Below are 20,293 nucleotides of genomic sequence, written 5' to 3' on the forward strand. Positions count from 1 at the left end.
AGAAACACTTCCTCTCTGGGAAGAATGAGGTGCAGAAATTCACATTTCAGACACTCGCGTCTTGTTCCAGCTATGATGTCACCATGGCAAACAAAGAAGAAAAGGAGGAGGTAAATGCAGTATGTGATGCTACACTTATGTAATGACTAGTGGAGTAAATTAATTGCAGAAATATCTTTTTTGAGAGGGATGGTATAAGATGATTGCTGAGGCCACCTGATATGTGCTCAGACAAGCCCATTCATGTGGGTTTTGTTTCAGTGGGAGGTTTTCGTTGGTGAGGACATGTGGTTTTGGTTTCAGGGAGCACAGTGACTGAAAAAAGCAGTTATTGTCAAAATTCGTTGCTATTTTTTGTTGAAGCTGATGCCTCACTGTTTCTAATTTTGTCAGTATTCAATGCAAGGTTGGTCTCATAAATATCCAATTGATTCTCAAAAAAGCTTTAATTACATGGGGTGTTTCTCCACTCAAGGCTGGGGCAGCTTGTTGGCATTCTGCATGGGATGAAGGTTTTTGTAAAGCAGGATGTTTACTCCTTTTAGAGCATAATCTGACTCCATCATGAGATGCTCTGTACCTCTACTAGTTCTTCTGTGGGGTACACTGAGCATATCAGGGAGACTTATCAATGTCTCACCCTATCAAACCCACTAAGTAAATGTGTTATCTTTTCCCCTTGGTGCTAGGATATTTTCTTGCCTTTAAGTAAAATTGATAATAGAAGAAAGTTGGGAGGAAAGATTTTTATAGAAGCTGCTATTACTGGACGAACTGGAGATCACCAGGAGAGAGGCACTTGTGCTGATGGGCCACATAGGAGGACTTTGAGGACGAGATTCCAGGACTTGTGTTAATCTAAGAGGGAAAAGATATTTTGTGAAAGACTCAAGCTTGTCTGTATGCTGAGGTTGATTTTAACCTAGCTCTAACCATGTGAAGGCTGTTTAGACACGGAGTAGTACATGCATCGGATTAAAATCTGGCTCTGCTGTTGCATAGAAACTGGCCTTGTTTAGGGTTTGGCTTGGTTTCTTTAAACAACTTTATTTAAATGTTATCTTTTTTTCTAAGGGGAAGTGATAAGTTTGGAGTGACGGTAACAGTTAATATGGGGCTCTGACTGTTTGATACCTAGATTTCAGTATGTTTGATGTACATTGTATATTCACTATGTCTACATCTAGCTGGGACCTGCCAAACAGCTTTCATTTATACTTGAGTAATGTTCTTCTAAGTAATCTGATTTCTGTTGTTTCACTCTGGTAGTGTAAATTTAGTATGTCTTTCCACTTTCAGCTGTATTCGAGACATGCTTGGGCTTTCACCCTAAGTAATAAAACGTGAAGTTGTTGAAGATGATGGTAATGTTGATGACGATGGAGAGCTTAAGGATAGGTGCAAGATGACTGGTTCAGATGGTGAAATTCTTGCTCTTCCTACATCAAGATAAACAGTCTACTTTTCTGTGTGCATTATCCAAATTGCTTTTAACCCAGGGTGTTGCTTTATATGGGGCTGTGGGGAGAGTATTTATCAATCCATAGTGATATAAATTATATATTTTACCTTACATTTGAAAGTGGCTGAGAGATCATGTGGGTCTCCCATGCTTTGGGAGAAATAATTCATTTTCTGCTGATCTACCTAGCCAGCAACGCAGGGAAGCGGAGGCAGCAAGCTATTCTTTTTAGGAGACCACATATCCTAAGTGGCTCATTGTGAAGATCTGGGGTTTGAGGTAGGTCAGAAATGAGATCTGAAAGCCTCTTCCTGTTGCTGCTTCCTAAAACAGGAGCACAGACAAGTCACTGGTATCACTGGGATGTTGTTGGTGACCAACAAGATGGACCAGCCAGAAACCTTCATTACGGGTCTAGCCTAGAAATTGTTTTAAATTTCTGTTGAGTTCCAGTTCAAAAGCCATTAATTGATCCCCTAATCCATCAAAAAAGCTGTTTAAACCCATCCTTTCAGGCTTCCTAATGTTACACAACGTTACATGATATAGAAGCGTGAAGGGAAGGAGTTGCCCAGATGGGCTTTAGCTCCCGCAGGTGAGCTCTAGCATTTGCCAATGTTATTTAGTTGAACTCAATGATCCCAATAAGTTCTTACTGAGAAAATGAGGACTATAAAGGAAAACAGATGATTACACAGTTTGTCTTGTTGCAAAGGTTTTCTAGCATGCTGTATTAGCTTGTGATAAAACAGATTAAAAAAACCCAAAACCAAAACCCAACAAACAAAACAATTATTAGCTCAGCTCCTTAATTTAGTGTTAAATCACAAAAGGTGTTATCACAGGTTAAAAATAAGGTGCTCCTGAAAATTCTTGTTTAATGCTGTACAAGAGACCAGAAGCTGGCAGTGGTCTGAGGCAAGGATCAAGAGTTAACAAGTTGGCATTATGTGGAATTCTTAAGGCGGGGGGGGGAAGGAGTTAATAGAGAAATAAAAAGTTCAGAGTTCAGAGGGTGGGCTGGTCTGAGGTGCTGGAAGTGCTCTGCTGCCATTGTGCTGGCTTACGGCAGTTGAGAAATGCTCCAGGAACTTTGAAATACTAATTGGGCTGGCTCTCTAATTTCATTTTTTTTTATTTTCCCTCCTCCTGTCAGGCTTGCCTCAGTGTTGATGAAGTAAATCTAAAGGCAGTTTGAGTTTCTGTAATACGTACATGACTTTCTCTTGCTTAAACATGTTTCAGGTTTGTTTCCTGTTAAAACATTTTGGTTAAAGACCTGTTCTTCTTTCCCTGAGAAAGCTAATTAGGGCTTTCTGTTTTTTTGGGGTTTTTTTCCTGCCTGACATTCTTTCTGTAAATACAGTGCCGTGGCTTTGAGCTCAGAGTTGGGCCTCACTGGGAAGACTTGAAACCTTTATTTTACAAGTATTTAAATGCTTATAGGAGTTAAACCATGTATAGGACAGATACTGGAATCAAGGCCATGGATATTAATGGAAGAATTTCTTTTAAGGAAACTTTCAATCTTTAATTTCAGATTTCTTGCATGTGCCAAAAAAGGAGAAAAACAGAGATACTTTTTTTATCACTTCTTTTTATTTTATCACTTACTTTCTTAAGAAGAAACCTCTTACTGGAGCATTTAACTATCCTCTGATAAACACATGAGCATTTAGGTCTCAAGCTTAGCTTGCACTCGGCATCCCCATGGATATCCCTGCATTTTTAAGGGTACAACCCCTTACTGGTATAGACTGGAAAAAATGTTATTATCTAGGAAAATGGGTTACTAGGAGGCCAGTGGTTTATTCAAGAGGTGGTAAGGCAGTTCTCACTCTATGGAGAGGTACCTTAAGGGGCCGGTGATGCTTTATAAAACAGCAGTGTAGTTAGCATGACAAATGCTCTAAATTTTGCAGCATTTATAATTCATTGAACCCGAGTCTTTATCCCCATTTGCCAAATCTTATAAAAGAGACATATGTGGCTTGCTGGTGTATGAGTGTTCCCAGCAGTAGTTTCTCAGCCTAGCATTGCTGTTTTCTGGAGTGCAGACTTTCTCAGCCTTTGATGCCAAACTGGAACCTCGATGCCTTAACTTTAACCCTTTCTTTCCCCCTGCAAACACAAGACCCTCGTAATTGTTAGCTTTGCTGCCTGGTTATCTTAATCTTGGCAGGTCATACAGCTGTATTTCTACAGCTCGCATTTCTGTTTGGGTTTTCTCCATTACATTTTTATGTTGGATTTCAGCTCTGGTATTCTGCTGGAGAGAAGAAGATGTAGGAAGAGTTAATATAGTCTGGTCAGGTCTTCCAGCTAGGAATTAATTTCTGTATTTTGCTTTAATTTTTTGTGGCCTGGAGGAGCTATGTCTTAGAAATATGTTCAAAAACTTACATCATGCTTAGGTTTCAGTGAAATCTACTAAATTAGCCTTAATCGTTGGGTATTGCCTTTCAAAATACAGAATTCTGTCCAGAGTCCCTTTCTCTTGGGAGAAAATCTGAAAAAAAAAAGAAGCTAAAATTTGTAAGCCTAAGCCCAAATCTGGGCTATTACACTAGTCGCTTAACCTTTTTTGTTCATATGCAACTACAAAGGTGGGATAGAAATATTTATTACTTATTTTAAAGACATTCTGGAAATTCTTTGACCAGTATATGCAGAGCTTTGAAGCTATAATTTATGAAGATGGCGACAAATTGTTTTTCTCTCCATCAGAAGGATCCCCTTCTGATCTGAAGCAACAGAGTCTTGCTTCCAACAGCTTGCTAGAGCTCAGCCATTGAATTTAATCTTCCAGAAGAAGCAGTGGGGTCAGTCTAAAGCTAGTAAAGACACATTGAACCTGCTTGCTTTACTGCTTTTCTTTTTTGTAATTTTAATCCAAATATTATTCCTTTGCATGTGCTACCACACCATTGTAAAGCTGTAGGAATTGTTGATTTTCCTCATGTTGTTCTTGGACTGGTTTTCTCTGATGAAATGGAGTTGCTAAAATGCGTTGATAAAATACAAATCAGCTATACCACGATTATGTACAACATTTGACAAAGTGCTTTGTCAGGGGGCTTTGTCTAATGGTACCGATGAACCTGGGAATGTATTGCTACCTTATACATGGCTGGCTAAAAGCAGGAGGCTTGTAATTATTTGGTTTTTTCGCATGTGTCATAAGTGAGCACTTATGCACTTTGCCTGCTTTGTGCAGTGCTTTCAATCTAAACAGACAGAAATAATTCAAAGGGCAAAGCACACGGATGAGTTGATTTGTGTTAAAGAGGAGAATTTGAGAGGAAGAGCATTGTTAGAGGACGGGGAAGGACAGGTTGATTGAAGCAAGAAGAATTGTGGTAAGGCCAGGTGGAATTAGCTGTGAAGGAAATGGGCTGAAATACATAAAGACAAAGATGTGGACCGTGGGAAGGGTGTGGAGAGAGGTGCCAATGAAGAGGAGGTCAAGCAAAATGAAAGCTCTGCATGACTGGGCACTCAAGGAAGGACTAAAGAAATATGATTTGAATGTTGGAAAAAGGACTTGCAATATTTTGAATGAGATTAGAGACGAAGGAAAAAAAAATACACAGTAGGCAAGAGATGCTAAAGTAAGAGGCAGCTTCACATCCTTCAAAGCTCTGATTTGTTCTCCTTCCCCATATTGTGTGGAAGCCTGCGTGGGAATGGTTGTGCAGACTCACAAGTGGAAATCAGGTATGACAGCAGGGCCGAGCCTCAGCACTGAGTGGTTGGTGCAGTTGTAACTGGTGACTAAGACCAAGAAATGGCCTCGTAGGAAGAAAGTTTTGCCATATTGAATGTGTTATTGGCCAGAAGTTGAGAGTCAGCTCTAAGGCAGTGTCAGCTGAAAATTATACAAAAGTCATATAAGCAGTAGCAGTTTAATATGTCTAATGAATATAAGTTGCCTGTGCTAAAATTGGAAACCTTTTGACCAGTATTTTCAATCATTCGATTTTTGGGTGCCTACAAGATTCCACTTGAGAGATTATAATCGCAACACCTTATAAAATCAGGCCCTTCCAAGGAGTCTCAATCTGGATGCTCAAAAATGTGCATCCTCAAAATCTTCTCACCAGAAACACCCCACATAAGAAGTAAAATTACGAGTTTGTGTCCATGGTCTCCTCCAGGCTTTTTTTCTCCTCTTCCCATTCTGACACATGGAAATAGGAAAAATGCTGCACTTCTTAGATCCCGTTCAGGATCAGGACAAACCCACAAGTTAGTCTACCTGACCCACTTTCACCGGTCCCTTTTCTGAAGACTGACATGATAACATTCAGTACTAGTTATTCTGACGGAGAACTTTTTTTTAAAATTCCTTAATCCTAGAGAGTCTGAAGAGTATTAATTACTAACATCCTGCTTTGACTTTCTGATTTTATTTACCCAGATATTTTTTAGGAAGGTATAAGTACCCACAGCCTAACTATATGTATTTTAAAGAACTAATCTAATTAATTCTTTATTATAATTCACTTGGATATCTTTTCTTTTTCCTAGGACAGTTACTTTTCATTAATAACCCCATATATCCAGTGCTCCCAAACCAAGTTATTGTTTTTCTCAGATGCATTTACGTGACTATATATTTTCATGTTGAAACCTGATATCAGGCTGCAAGTAGCACCAAAAAGGAGTATAAAAATCAATAAATAAACACAGGTCAATAAAAGACCCTTGAAAAAAAAATATCTCAAGCTTACCCAAATTCTAGGATTCTGATTAATTCCTTTGTCTTAGCTCAGATCCATCCTTGTTTATACATACTTTGGGATTAAAAGATCTGGTGGTCTTTTCAGGCATTGTGCTTTAATGTAGCTTCAAACAACACCCCAGCCAGAACATGGGGGATTTGGGGGGAGGTTTTGTTACAGATCGGTGCTGGGGCACAACAGACCTGATGCCTGCAGCTCTCTGCCAGGGCTTGATTAAAAAAAAACCAGCAGTCGTGTTCAGTGGAAGATGTAGGTAGAGATGTTTGGTGGGAAGCCCTTAGCACTCCCCTGCCTCTGCTTCCTGTTGCAGTGAAGTTTGTTGAATTTGCAGGGGGCAGAGCATCTCAGAAGAAAATGCCAGAGTCGGGGGGGGCTACATAGGAATGTAGAGTCTTCATTTAGAAAACATTGACTTTTTTTTTTTTTGGTGATGTATACACGCATATTGATTTTGATGGGGTAATACAAGGGATGAAGCTATCCTGTTAAGTTTAGATGCAAGCACTGATAAGCTGTGACATAAATTTAGCAAGGAATATTCCACAAAATAAGGCAAAAAAAGACGGATTAAACTACTATAATAACAGGAGAAGCGAAAAAAATATTTGTTGAATAAAGCCTTTGCTAGCAAAGCTGGGAAAATACCAAAACCAACCGAAAAAACAGGAAAAGAACTGTTTTTACAACAGGCGTATTATTGCAGTATGGTTCATGTACCGTATTCTCTGTTGAAAATTCCTCTGTCTGGTTTACTTAGTATAAATGGATTTAGGCTGTGAGGATAATTCATCTGGGCAAAAGCTGGCACTAGCACAATAAGAAGAAAAATGGGCAAGCCATAAACGGTTCCATTTTAATTATTATATCCCTTGACACAGGACAATTTTTAAATCGTGGCCAATGTCAGGCTGGGATAAAATTGTATCAGGGTTATGTTTCCATAAGTGTTAACTTGCAAAACTGCCAATCTATCTGCTGAATAACAGTCTCTGATGCTGTTTGTCTTTTTTTTTTTCCTTTTTTTCTTACAGACGCACTATGAAAATGGAGAGTATATTATACGACAAGGTGCTCGAGGGGACACTTTCTTTATAATCAGCAAAGGAAAGGTCAGTTGACACTCTTTGAAGGCAAATGAGATGATGACAACAATGGTGATGATATGCTCCCGAAATGCAGTGCCAGCCAGCGCTTTCTCTCTCCCCTCCCTGAGGCACAAATGCTGCAAGACTTGATGTTAATTAAACTTCTGGGTGCTGTATCGGTAGGGAAGAGTGGCCTGAAGGGGAAAAAATAGATCTCGTGCTGTTTTACACGTGTGCTCACAGTGAATACTTTGGGGTTGAAAACAGTTGTTGAGTCTTTGAGTAAATGACCAAAAAGCTCTTTTTTTTTTTTTTTTTTGTTAACAGTATATCCTACAATACTTAATGTTTTCTATGCTAAGTACCCCTCTTATGAGGCTGATGTCCAGTCTTCATTCTCATAGCTATCACTTCTCAGCTTCTCCAAATTAAATAATAGGAAACTGGAGAAGTCTGAGCTCTCTACTTGGGGAGGAAAAAAGGTCTAAGTTTCTGTTCCACTGCTCACAGGGAAAATATGCTTTTTGACCTCTTTTCTCATAGATTCCTGTTGGGATTTTATAGAACAAGTTTTTTCCTTCCATCAACTTTTTTTTTAATTATTTTTTTAGCTGGCCTAGTACTATGACACTTGAGAAATATTTGGCTTCTTTCCACGTAGCAGGATGGAGATACTCAAGGGAATACGCAGTGATTTCCCACTGCAGATGAGATGTGATACACGGAAAATAAACCACAAATGGATAAATATGCTTGAAAGTAGGCCAGCACCAGTCTCCTGGCTCGTGGGTCTGATGTTTACACCCAGGCACATATTAACATTGGCCTTGCATAATTAAAGGTAGCAAAAACCCCATGGCGCCCATAGAGGAAGAGTGTGGGTGTTGTACACTCCATTGGGTTGTCTCCCAAGGCAGCTGTTAGCTTTTGGGTACTAAAACTAGATTTTCACAGTCATCTTTCACTCTCTGTCTCTGGGAGTTAGATCTTCATCAGAAATAAAAATGGTCTTTTTCAGATGAATAAGACAGTTACGGACAAGTTTCTGAAACAAAGAGAATCATGGACTGCAGAAATCCCAGTTTGATGGTATTCCCTCATGCCCCTTTGCTTTCCTCAATTCAGAAGTAGTATTTCCTCTTCTCCCAGAATAAGGACAACCATGATACACACTTCAAATTTATTTTTTTTCTAATGAGCAGAAATAATGGGAGGGTGTGCCTCCCCCATTGAGTGTTTGAAGCCCTCCTTGCCATGTTGGCCAGCCTGTTGGCAAATGATGCTTTTTCCCGACTTGGTCAGGTGGATCCCATCCCTTCCCAGCACTCCTCAGTCTCCAGAGAGAGTCCCTTGGTTGTAAAAACTAAATCCCTGTTGACACCAGCTGGGCAAACAGTTGTTGACCTGCCCTCACACCTTGCCTGCAGGATGCAGGATGAAACCACCCATGCCCATGGCCTCTAGTCCTGCTTGAGATGCTCCCTGGCTTTATCTCTGGCCGTTGCTACTTTATCTTACTATGACAGCTGATGGCCAGAAAAAGGGAGCCAAAATAAAACAATGCACATAGGCTTGCTGAAAAATTCCCAGACCGTCAGCTGGATCCTGGTGGCTTGACAGAAATTTCCACAGGGGCAGTTAAATTCTGCCCAGTTTTCTCTTCCAAGTGTACTGATTTGCAAAAGAGGTATCAGTGACTGATAGAAGACAGATGGAATTGGAGAGTGTTTAATTTTAATGCCTATATTGGGGCATAATTGCTACACAGCAAATGTAATAACTAACCCATGCTAAGGATACAGCCCAGTATAGGAGGAATAGAACCTCAGCAGTGAAACATGGAATAAATGGATATGAAATATAGGATAAACATATCAATGTATGCTGCCTGAGACTTTCTGAAGCAGGGGCACGTAATGTCCCATGTGCCATGCTAAAACCCAACCCAGGCAGCTTAATAAGCCAGAAAAAATGCTGGCTGCAGCTCATGTACCTGAGATCTCCCATGTACTTTCTGCATTCAGCAGCATCACATGAGTATTTGCAACAAGAGCTACTTACTAAAACTCTGCCTTGCCTTTTATGTCAGAGTGGCTGTAGTGACAGTCATGGGAACAGAGAAGACTTTTTTTACATTTCTGAGCCCAGCACTTCTCTCAGAAATGCTTAGAAAGACTTCTGGTCTGTTTTCTTTCAGCCCTTGCTCCATGAATAGTTCTTTTAGGAGCAAAATCCTTTTCTTTTTCTCCATGAACTCCATTCTCTGCACTTGATCCCACTCCTGAGCTTGTTTATTATTTTAGCATGTTTTCTCAAGTCCAAGTGAATAGAAATCAAAAGTGTATTTAAAACACCCTGCCTCTAGAAATCTGTTGAATAATACATCAGATGAAAACAGCTCAGTCCCTTCTGCTTGCTAAGTGCTTCTGCTCCATGCCTTTACCTGGAGACAATGTGTGCCATGCTGTGCCACTGTACACCATTTTCTCTTTAAAACGAATGGCCTGGCACCAATTTAATGCCAGATCATGTGGGTTCTTAATTGGTGCCGTGGCTGTTCAGATGGCTCATCACTTTGAACCACACAGAAATCACATTCCTGCAATCCCTTAGCACTCGCTCCTTAGGATCAGTGGACGTCACCAAGAAAGAGCTTAAATCTGCATTAACTTTGTCTGAGGGGTTTTTTCATCAGCTACAAATGTTCCAGGCTTATTCATTACACATTTCTTTACCCTCTGATCTTTGATGAGTCACTGCAGATGTTAAATGTAGTGTGATGTAGATGGAGCACTCATTAATGACTCAAACCCACTGGTTTTACTATCCATGAAAGAGATGGGAGAAGGTGCAGACCACAGTTGTAAATTTAATAGTGCAATTAAACTGGAATGTCTCTAAATCCAAAAGGATGTGTCTGATGTCCCAGATTTTGGCTTTGTGAATTTGCATATAGAAAAGCTCTGCTAAAAGCCAAATATCCTGAAAAGGAGAAGCAGATGAGAGATTTTCCCATGTATGTGAGGTAACTCCAGAGAGTTGTTCATCCAAATTAAATTTTGGGCAACTCGGGCTTTGGAAATGCCTGTCCCTCTCCACTGACCATAGGCAGAGACTGGACAACTAGATTTATAGATGGTTAACATTGGGAGAGGTGATCCCTACCATGCACTGATAGCAGGAGGTTGTAGTTCACCTGCCTTCTCATACTGTAAGAGGTATGAGTTACCTCTGATAACAGCTGAAATGGAAGAAATGTTTCTTGTAGAGGGCCGTTACATCAAGAGCATTCATCTTTCATGGAGCCCTTTGCATCCTTGGTATGTCTATGTCATGCCATCCTCAGCACCCGGCAGAGGCTTTGTCATTACATGGCAGCTGAGATTTATACCCTGTACCAGCACGGGAAATCAGAGCCAAGGGTGTTCTGATGATCAGTTACTATTTTTCTTCTGAATTCATTACGGAAAATAAAAAAGACCCCCCTGCAATAGGAAATCATTGCTCATAGATGCGAAGTCATCTTCCTATTCTTGCAGTGCCAGCTTCTTCAGCTTGGCTTGCGCTGGGTTGTACTACCAATGCTTTTACAAGTGGGTAGAAAGTCTGCTCTCCATCAGCAGTAATTGCTTTTCTCTTTCACTGCAAAATTAAGGTGGTATTTTCCTTTTAACTTGAATGAAAATACATGATTTTTGCTCCAGCTGCAGTTATCCCTTCACTGAATCTGACAGAGAGTAAAAAGGAGAGGAGGCATCTTTCATTTTGTAATGCTCCAAGCTGTTTCAATTATGTCTAAATGCAGATTATTTTTGTTATTCCTTTCCTTACGTGAACTTAGCAACACAGGAAAGAAGCTAACAGAAGCATTGCCATGTCTGAAACACAGACAATATTTAGAACCTCTTTCTGCTGCTGACTCCATATGGGCAATGACTGTGCTTGTGCAGCCAGCTCCCTGTTTAGAGTTAAAAACCTTCAAAAAACCACAAGTATTGCATTTTTGCAAGAGTAGTAGGTACCTTAGTGGAAAGTAACTGCTCATTTTCCTGCACAGTTGGTTGGTGATGCTGAGGGAAGAGTGCAAGACTCTGGAGAATTACATGGTTCCCAGAGGATATAGGGACTGGAGCTTCTCCTGAGAGATCTGGGAGATGACAAACCCCTCTCTGAACAAACACGTTTTATTTGTTAATGAAAGTTTCTAAATACTGGGCGGAATTGGCTTTTCAACAGGTGAATGTTACCCGTGAAGACTCCCCCAGTGAAGATCCGGTCTTTCTCCGTACTCTAGAGAAGGGAGATTGGTTTGGAGAAAAAGCCCTTCAAGGGTAAGTGCTCCTGATGATGTAGCTCTTACGTTGAGATAAGTTTTCAAGGACTTTTGCAGCCTTCAGAGGGCTCTTGCATTTTGGAAAGTGATTGGGAGTGGGTTTATGCTTTTGCAGTCAGGTATTGTCACTTGGTCTTGCGTGTTACAAGGAGGCTTAATGGGGAAACAATGTTTGTTCTGCAGTTGAGTGGTCAAATGCAGATCTTCCCATGTTTGTAGACTTCATAAAATAGTTTGTCTTTGCACCATCTTCCCTGACCATGCATTTGAAGGTCAAAAGGGCATAATCATGGTCTTGATGGGGTACATTGCTGGGGGCAGGGCGATGGTGGTGGTTTTAAAATTGTCTTATTGTGTAGATATGATTTTGGTGGAGGTGGGACTTGTATGTGAGTGGCCTGTTACATATAAAAATTTTCCTTTGGGGATGAACTAGAAGAGAGAGAAGCTGTAAATCCATATTCAACAGATGATTATTATAAAACTATGCTTTATTTCCAAAGGGAGGATAAGAGTAGGAATAGTAAAACATGTGCTTCAGGCAGGAATTTGGAGTGCCCATTCATCTTAATGGACAGACAGTCATCCCATCCTGGGTGCTTTTCTGTGCATAATAGCTATTAGGCTGCTTTTTCAGCTATTAATTAATTAATTGATATTTGATGCTGTGATAACACGCTCAATCCTTGCTAAATCATCCTTCTTCCAAAAAGAAGGCAGCAGAACATTGGAAGGCCAAATTTCTTGTTAGTTCTTGACAGACAGGGAGATGTATCCAGCACAAAGCTTGAGTCTTGCCCCATCACATCTATACCTCTTAATATAAATAATATGGTTATTAAATAAAGATCCATATTTTGGTTACATTTTAAATACTACGATGGAGATAAATCTATAGCTATAAATCTAAATCTATAATTTTAGATTTCCCCCCACAAACACATAAGGTAGAAACATATTTTTTTTCTTATTGTTTAGAGCCTCACAGAAACTTAACTCTCGGAGTTGGTATGTTTTTAAAATAGCACCGACTATATGGTGGCAGCCACTCTAATAGTGAGAGCAGGCAATAGCATGCCAAACAAAATCTTCTTTTGAAGAAGACTCGATACAGGAAATAAAAGCAATTTCCTACCTTGCATCCCTAAAGAGTTCTAGTGACATGCAACACCACCATGATGAGAATTTCTCAGCACTTCAAACACAGTATTTTGGCTAACTGGCTTAGTCTGAGATTAGTTAATTTACAGTAAACACTTGTCTACATATATTTAAATATTCAATCCATAATAACTTGGATCTTCTGAAACTAAACAGAAACTTAATAATTGAGAGTATGTTCTCAACATGCGAGGAAAGCATAATATCAATACTTTTTTTTGCTAGGGTGATGGCATATCTGGAGTACCATACCTCCAGTTTGCTAATAATCTCAGTAGTTCTGTAGCTAGATTTAATTACATAGTCTGAAAATATTGTAATGTAAAGCATCCAGCAGGTCAATAAATTTCTAATAAATTAGTATCTTTCAGGACTGTGTAGGGCATCACTGTTCAGCAGCTTGGGAAGCCTTTAGGGTGTTACTGCTGTAAAATACAGTTATGGCTGAGAGCTCAAGATAAAATAAGATTTTGTGTATTTTCTTTACTTTTTTATCTTTGACCAATTTTTCAAAACAGGTTCTTGCTTAGCAATACTTAATTACATGCTGTTAAATCATGTTGTGATTTCATATGTATAAGACGTAGTAACAACTAAGACATTTCTTTCTGACAATATAAAATAATAGTTGCAGCATCCGTTCACTGTAGTGCTGCACAGCAGAAGGACAGATAAAAAAATCTCTTCTAGTCTCTCACAGAAGTATGTATGCTTATGTAGGCATTGGGTGATGATATACAATATTCTGTTTCTAATGCTCACACCAGATGGCACACATTATTTCGCCATATCCCATTGCACACCAGCAGGAACAAAACAAGTCGTGAAATGATCAGCCACGTCATCTTACAGTAATACTTTTACCTTCCTGGCTAATTGGCGCAGAGATCGCAGATGTATAATTTACAGTATAGCAATACAAAATTTACAGTGTACTAACAATCCGTTATTTTTTGGTAATGTTTTCTTAATTGGAAATAAACATTTTATAAGGTTGTTACAATAATCATTTCTATCAACAGGGAAATAATGCATTCAAATAAGCAAAGGAAAATTACTGAATGCAACTTTGTGGCTCATGTACAAAAACTAAATAATTACAGTATGCTTCCTTGGTGGCATTACACAGCCGAATCCTTGCACAAGAGCATCTGTCTGAACCACACTCCATCCTCTTCAAGAAATGATGGTTTTGGAGCAGCCATCCGTCCTTCTCATTGGATGGAAAACATGGTTTAGTTCGCGGTGGACAGTCTTTACAGAAAACAATGGGGGAAGAAAAGAGGACAGAAAAGCCTATCTTTAGCAATGTAAGAGAAGGCTCTTTCTCCTTCACAAATTGTTTCCCATAGGCCTACTCAAAAGAGGAACGGTCTGAACCGTTGCCTCCTTCACTGTTACATTACACATTACATCACATACTGCATTGAGACAGAGCTGTCGTTTTGAGTGCTGTGAGTTTTACCTGGTTTGGGGATCCAGGAGGTGCTACAGACCATAGGGAAAAGGAGGGGCAGCACAATGCAGAGGGCTGATGTTTTGGAGAGGCAGCGATGGAGACCACCTGGGTGAGAAGGAGAAGGATTTTGAAAGAAATATTCATAGCGTGGGCCATAACACTTTGACCAAACTGGCCAGCTCTTGAGGTTCCGTAGCCAGGATTCTCTGGCATGTCTGCTGGCTTTTAGAAGAGGGGATCCCTAAACACTCAGCAGCCTCAGGTCTCCTGAGTTGTAGCAAGAGAGGCAGAATTTGGGAGAGAATTTAGGCCAGGCTAAAGCTGAGACAGGGCTTGCCCTGGCCTCCACAATGCATGTATGTCTATTTTATGTATCGATGTATAAATATAAATGCTGGGAGTATGTTGTACTGAAAGAAAGTAATGGAAATATGGATGCCATGCTTTGATTTAAACTTACACAAATTATCAAATGGTCTTAGCAAAGATGTTTTCCATGCAGTAAGATGAAAATGGCACTTTGTCTTTGAGAGGAGCATTTTTAACGCAGTTACCAGAAGAGCTAATTCAGTGTGGCTGGGGTGGACGCTGGCAAAGCAAAACAGGATTATGGAAACACAGTTTTATTTTGAAAGGAGCTTAGTTTGCTCATTTGTCCATGTGAGCTGTCTTTCAAAATAATGAAATTACTTGGTTTTCACTTAGAGTTTATCATCTTCAATTGTGTTGATTTATAAATCCACGTGGGCATATGTTTGCGATGTAATTAAGCCAAAGCGAAACACACATTCACTTGACTGCCAGCAAAACCATAGCAGGGGGAGAGCCAGTTTGAGGAGACAAGGCTTCTTGGCAATTGGTATGAATTATTTTGGGACACTGTGTATGGAAAAGGTTTGGGAATTTGGGAGGCCTTCCTGCCTTTGGTGTCATGGCGGGCTGGGTTGTGGATGAAATCGCTGGAGGAAGCTCCTGCTTGGCACAGAAAGCCCCAGTCAAAGGGTGTCCTCCCTTTGTCCTTCTCATTTGTAAAGAATAAAATACCAATATATTCATTTATTTATTTTATTATTTTTTCAAAATGTGTTTGTGATGCATAAGGTGAAGAAGAAATTGTGGTCTTTGGGTCATGCAGGAGGTTCTCTGACATAGTGAGAATTATAGAGATACTTGAGATACTGTAACAGATTTATATATAAATCTTTTTGTTACTTTCATGATGATTTGAAAATGAGGGTGGTAGAACCTGCTCTCGTGGGTAAGAACACATCTTCCTTCCAAGAAATTTTGTACTATTTCCCTTTCATATCTCTGCCTCTGGAGGCTCCCGTGCAGTTATTTTCTCCATGTTACAGAAACTCTCTCTCCTCTAACTCCCCAAAATGTCTGAGGTATGTTTTGTGCACTGAAAATTTGCAGGAGCAGTAGAACAGTATATATCTGTATGGATAGGAGTGTCAAAAGATAATTGCCTTGCTGACCATCCAAAAACTTTATACTGTATTTCCAGCTTAAAATAGTATGAATTGCTGTGATAGATGTCATCAGACATCAGAAAAAAGTAGTAATGCACGGGGAAGTATTAGAGCCTCTTTAAATCGTAATTGAGATAGCAATGTCAGAGCGTTATTTATTCATAAATTAATGTAGGAACTGAATATAATCCCGAAAACATTTTTAAAAGTCCAGTAGCTGATGGCTGAGATGAGAATGAGACATCAATAAAAAGGACATTAGAGTACTGGCAATTCTATCAATTTGTTTCTTTTTCTAATATGTGGTTGTTTTCTCTTGCTGCAGCCAGGGTTATGAGTCAGACTCCAGGATTAATAGGATTTATTAAATATCTATAAATGCTGCAAGAGGTGCTGGGATCCCGTTTATGCTGCTCTTCTCCCTCCTTTAATTCAGAGTTTGCTTCTGTGCAGTTGCAGTGACACTACTGTTAAACTCAGCTTTACATTACTCCTTTTCCCTACAAAAATAAAAATCCAGTTTTTCATTAAAAACCTAATTGTCAAAACCTGGAAACCTGTTTGAGTGCCCCACCTTGCTGCCCTGCTATTTTCTTTCTTGCCCTTTCTATCTTATTTCTTACCTGTTTCATTTCTTTTTCCCCAGAAATTCTTTTCCCCTGTTGCTCACTAATAACTTTTGAAGGACTACAGGGATTTATTTGCTTGGTTCAAATGCTGGGGGAATAAGACCAGTTCTCAGCAGTTAGAAAATAGCTATTTCGGTAAATGGTAAAATGGATTTGCATGCTGGCATCTTCAAATATTTTTGGTTTTGCAAGACCCACACACAGTGCCCTATACACTTCACAGCCACCTTGACTGTCCTGGAAAGGAAAAGTGCAAGCTGGAGTGGCGTTTATTTTATTCTATTTAAAATTTATTTTATTTTGTAAAATGGATACTCCTGTTCAGACTGATCTGCAGTAAAACAAGGTATTTTTCACACTCCCTTACTATCAAACATTGCCCATTCTTCCTTTTTTTTTTACATGTACAAATTTCTGCTTATTGCAAATCACCTTTTGGGAGGTATCAAACATGTTTTAAATTCCTAAATGCCCTGTCATTTCTCTCAGCCCTTACTATGCAGGAATGGTTTGTATCTAGAAAAACTTTTTCAGTGTCCTTGACTGAAATTCTCAGGAAACATAAGAGTTGTATTTCATCTTCATCGGACACCTTCCTCACAATACCATGCTTCCAATAAAACCTTACCATCTGCTGACCTAATTAACCTAATTGTCTTGAATTTTCTTGGGAAAAGGGAGTGGGATGGAAGATTTGAAAAGTTTATTACTGTATGACTTAGAGGTGGTCATATAAGTATGTATGTGGCAGACATCTCTGGGTGGCTTTGTAAGATATATTTGTTTAAAATATATTAAATAAATATGTAAAAGATACGTATATCTTCTAGGATAATATAGTTTAATTTCTGTTTCTGCAGGGAGAAGTACTAGTCTGTCTGTTGCAATCAGTGTGCTTGGGCAAGAGGCATCCAGCCACCGAAGAGTGTTGGGAAAGAGTCTGGGGAGCAGCAAAATAACAGTATAAGAAAGCAAATGGGATCTGTGATAGAGAAGGGATGGGAAAATAAGCTATGTGCTCCTAGCTGGGAGAATTCTGGATGTTTCCCACCTACAGCAATTTCTCTTGCTCACAGCCTTGGCACAAAACTGTTCCTTGCTCACCTGTTGGGCTGGGGTCACAGTACAAAGAGATTCACTGTTCCTATTTCAGCCCAGTTAGGAACAGGGGAAAGAATTAAAAGAAGGAAAAAGAGCCATAGGGTAGAAATTCAGTTCAGGATGATGTAGTTTTTGGGCCAGGAGCCCTGTGGAGATGAAGAGGTACAGGTAGTGGTGGTGGTGATTGTAACGTTGAATGTTTCCCTGTCCTGGCCAGGCTGGCTTCTGGTGCTTGGGTGCCCTGGTCTCAAAGCCCTTAGACAGGGTGTCACTCTAGCACAGATTAAGATATTTTACCATACTGCTGTTGCAAAGTAAGCTACGAAACCTTCATAAGGGCTTCTGCAATTTGTTTAATTACATTATTGCAAGCATATATTGATTGCTGATGTAGTCGCTTCACTTTCTCCAACTACACATTCTTCATTCTTTATTTCTTCATAAAACACTGGCCAGTATTAGGTTGGCTTGCACAGAAGCTTGTGACAGGCATCTTCAGTGGGTTATCAAAGGCTCTTGATGTTATGGGAAGTTCCCGACTGAGCAACTCATCCAAAGCCTTTTATAATGAACTGGCAGGTTCCCTCCTGGTTTTGGGTGTGCTGTAACTCACAAAAACATAGCTATGCATTTGTCACCTAGCAAAAATAAATGTGGGGGTTTTTGAAGCTGTGTCAACTTCAGCCACCCCATATATCAAGAAATGAGGGGGAAAGGACCCAGAGGGACAGAGAAAGATGTGTTAGCTCTCACAGAATCCTGCGTAGGAGCACTGCATTGTAACTACTGAGATGAAGGTTACCTTACGCTTTTCCAACAGGAATGAGTTTATATTATTGAGTCTTCCTGTCTTAAACAAGCATACAGAATGGATCACAAGGTGAAACCAAAGATCCATCTAGCCTGGCATCCCATCTTTTACAGCAACCAGAATCAATTGCTGAGGAACATCCTGAACCAGAGCTTGGTGGCTTTAATAATTTATAATCTTTGGTGTGTTTATATTTACTTTTTCAAACATGTGCAAGCAGTTTTAAAATCCACAACCTTCTGTGGCAATTAATTCCATAGTTGAAATGTGCTGGATGAGAAGAAATGCTGGTTTTAATGTGGGTTTGGTTTTTTTTTGGATGGGCCATCTGCTCCTCTTACAAGTTGCCTTCAAGTTCTAAGATGTGCAGTTGACTTCTTGGTTTGCAGAGAGCTCAAGAGTCTGTTGTCTGAGACTATAGACATGGCAACAAGCTATAGATTCTAGCATCTTAAAAGACTTGGTAAGATCTCTAGAACTCAGTCCTACTTTTTCTTTAAGAGGAACCACGTTTTGTATGTAAAAAGATATTTGGAGCTAGAGCTAATCATTCTGCATTTTGACAAAAAGCTGTTAAGGTCAATAATTTGAGGGTTTTTTACTAATTTGTGTGCTGGTGATGAAGAAAGCTGGTAACATCTTAGTCCAGCAGGTGTTGGTGAACCTTTCCAAAAAGCCACGCAGCTTTTTGTATTTGCTCTGCCTGGCAGAGTTACACCAGAACTACTCTTCCAGGCTTGAATAGGCAAAGGGTTTCCTTAGGACCAAAGTAATACAGCAAGGAAAGTAATTGCAAAAAATCATACCCACAAAGGCTCTTTCAACGTCTGTGTTTAGATGATCACTTAAAAAGCTGGATTAGGGCTGGAGTTAAGCCGTGAGATGATGAATCAGGGGTTTTCAGCTGCTTGATTTTTCCTATTGTTATGTATCTTGCTTCCAAATTTCTTGAATTTCAGGGCAATGTACTTGGAAATGAGATGCAGCTTTATTTTATAGTAATGCTGAACAAAAACTGCTTTAGTCAAGCAACAGTAAACATCACGTTAAGAAGGAAAAACAAATGATTATGTACTTAAGCAAGATCAGTGAACACCAGAATTGGAGTCTTTTGTGACTTATCAATTGCCTGCCTTGTGCTGCATTTTGAGCAGCCACTTTGCATTTCAGAAGCCTGTTTACATAAAATACATAATCATGAAAATACATCAGTTACTGAAGGAATATAGAAAATCATATTAATAGAAGGCTTGTGCACAAAATAGGCCTTAAGACAATGTGCCTTATTGTCTAAGAGAAAAAGAAAACAAATATCTGGCTTTTTATTTAGTCATATCAAACAGAAAACTCCTTTTGGGAAAAATAGCCATTAGGAGACAATTAGCAATAAGTTCAAAATTTTACTACTTTTTTGACAAAAAGTACATAAATAAAGTTGCCCCAGTTTCTACAGGGAAGTTATGCTTAGAGCCAACTTTGTGATTCAAATGTAGTTAATAAATAATCAGGTTGTTTTGAATCTTAAAGATAATAATTCTTAGTTTATAAAAGCACAGTTTATTAATAGCTCTGGCTTTTTTACAATTGAATCATAGCCTGGGAACTAAAACTGTATATTTGCTTTCCTCTGAGGAGGTAGTCCTACAGAGCAAGCACAATATTCCTCCCACTGAGTTTAAAATAGATATAACATTGGGCAATAAAACTGTGCCAGATGGAGGAAAGTAGAAATACAGGGGGTTTATGGTTATGAATATATTTGCTTACACTTGCTGCAATAAATTTCTCCAAGATTTTTTTTTTTTATGTCTTTTTGCCTTAGCATTATTCCATAGCCTGAAAAAAACACTATTGCTGAAACAGGTGATGCAGGGGAAATACCATGGAGGTATTATATTGTAGGTTTTTACTAGATATGAAAGCTGCTTGAGCGCTATTCATATAAAAGTATATATTCTTATAAAATTCTTAAAATAGCACAATTCGGGACATATATCTTCTATGAACCAGGATGAGTGAAACTGGTTAGTGA

The 20,293-nt window shown here is 39.3% G+C and overlaps 1 protein-coding gene across 2 annotated transcripts in view; it reads left to right on the forward strand.

Annotated features, from left to right (window-relative positions):
• The window catches only part of PRKG1 (protein kinase cGMP-dependent 1), a 508,935-nt gene that overhangs the window by 374,011 nt on the left and 114,631 nt on the right, over window positions 1-20,293 (forward strand). For both annotated transcript variants that reach the window (XM_055721117.1, XM_005446262.4), the window contains exons 6-7: window positions 7,239-7,316; window positions 11,529-11,623. In XM_055721117.1, the coding sequence (XP_055577092.1) occupies window positions 7,239-7,316; window positions 11,529-11,623 (173 nt within the window). The remainder of the gene's footprint in view (window positions 1-7,238; window positions 7,317-11,528; window positions 11,624-20,293) is intronic.

The sequence above is a fragment of the Falco cherrug genome, chromosome 9, assembly GCF_023634085.1.
Source record: "Falco cherrug isolate bFalChe1 chromosome 9, bFalChe1.pri, whole genome shotgun sequence".
Taxonomy (NCBI): domain Eukaryota; kingdom Metazoa; phylum Chordata; class Aves; order Falconiformes; family Falconidae; genus Falco; species Falco cherrug.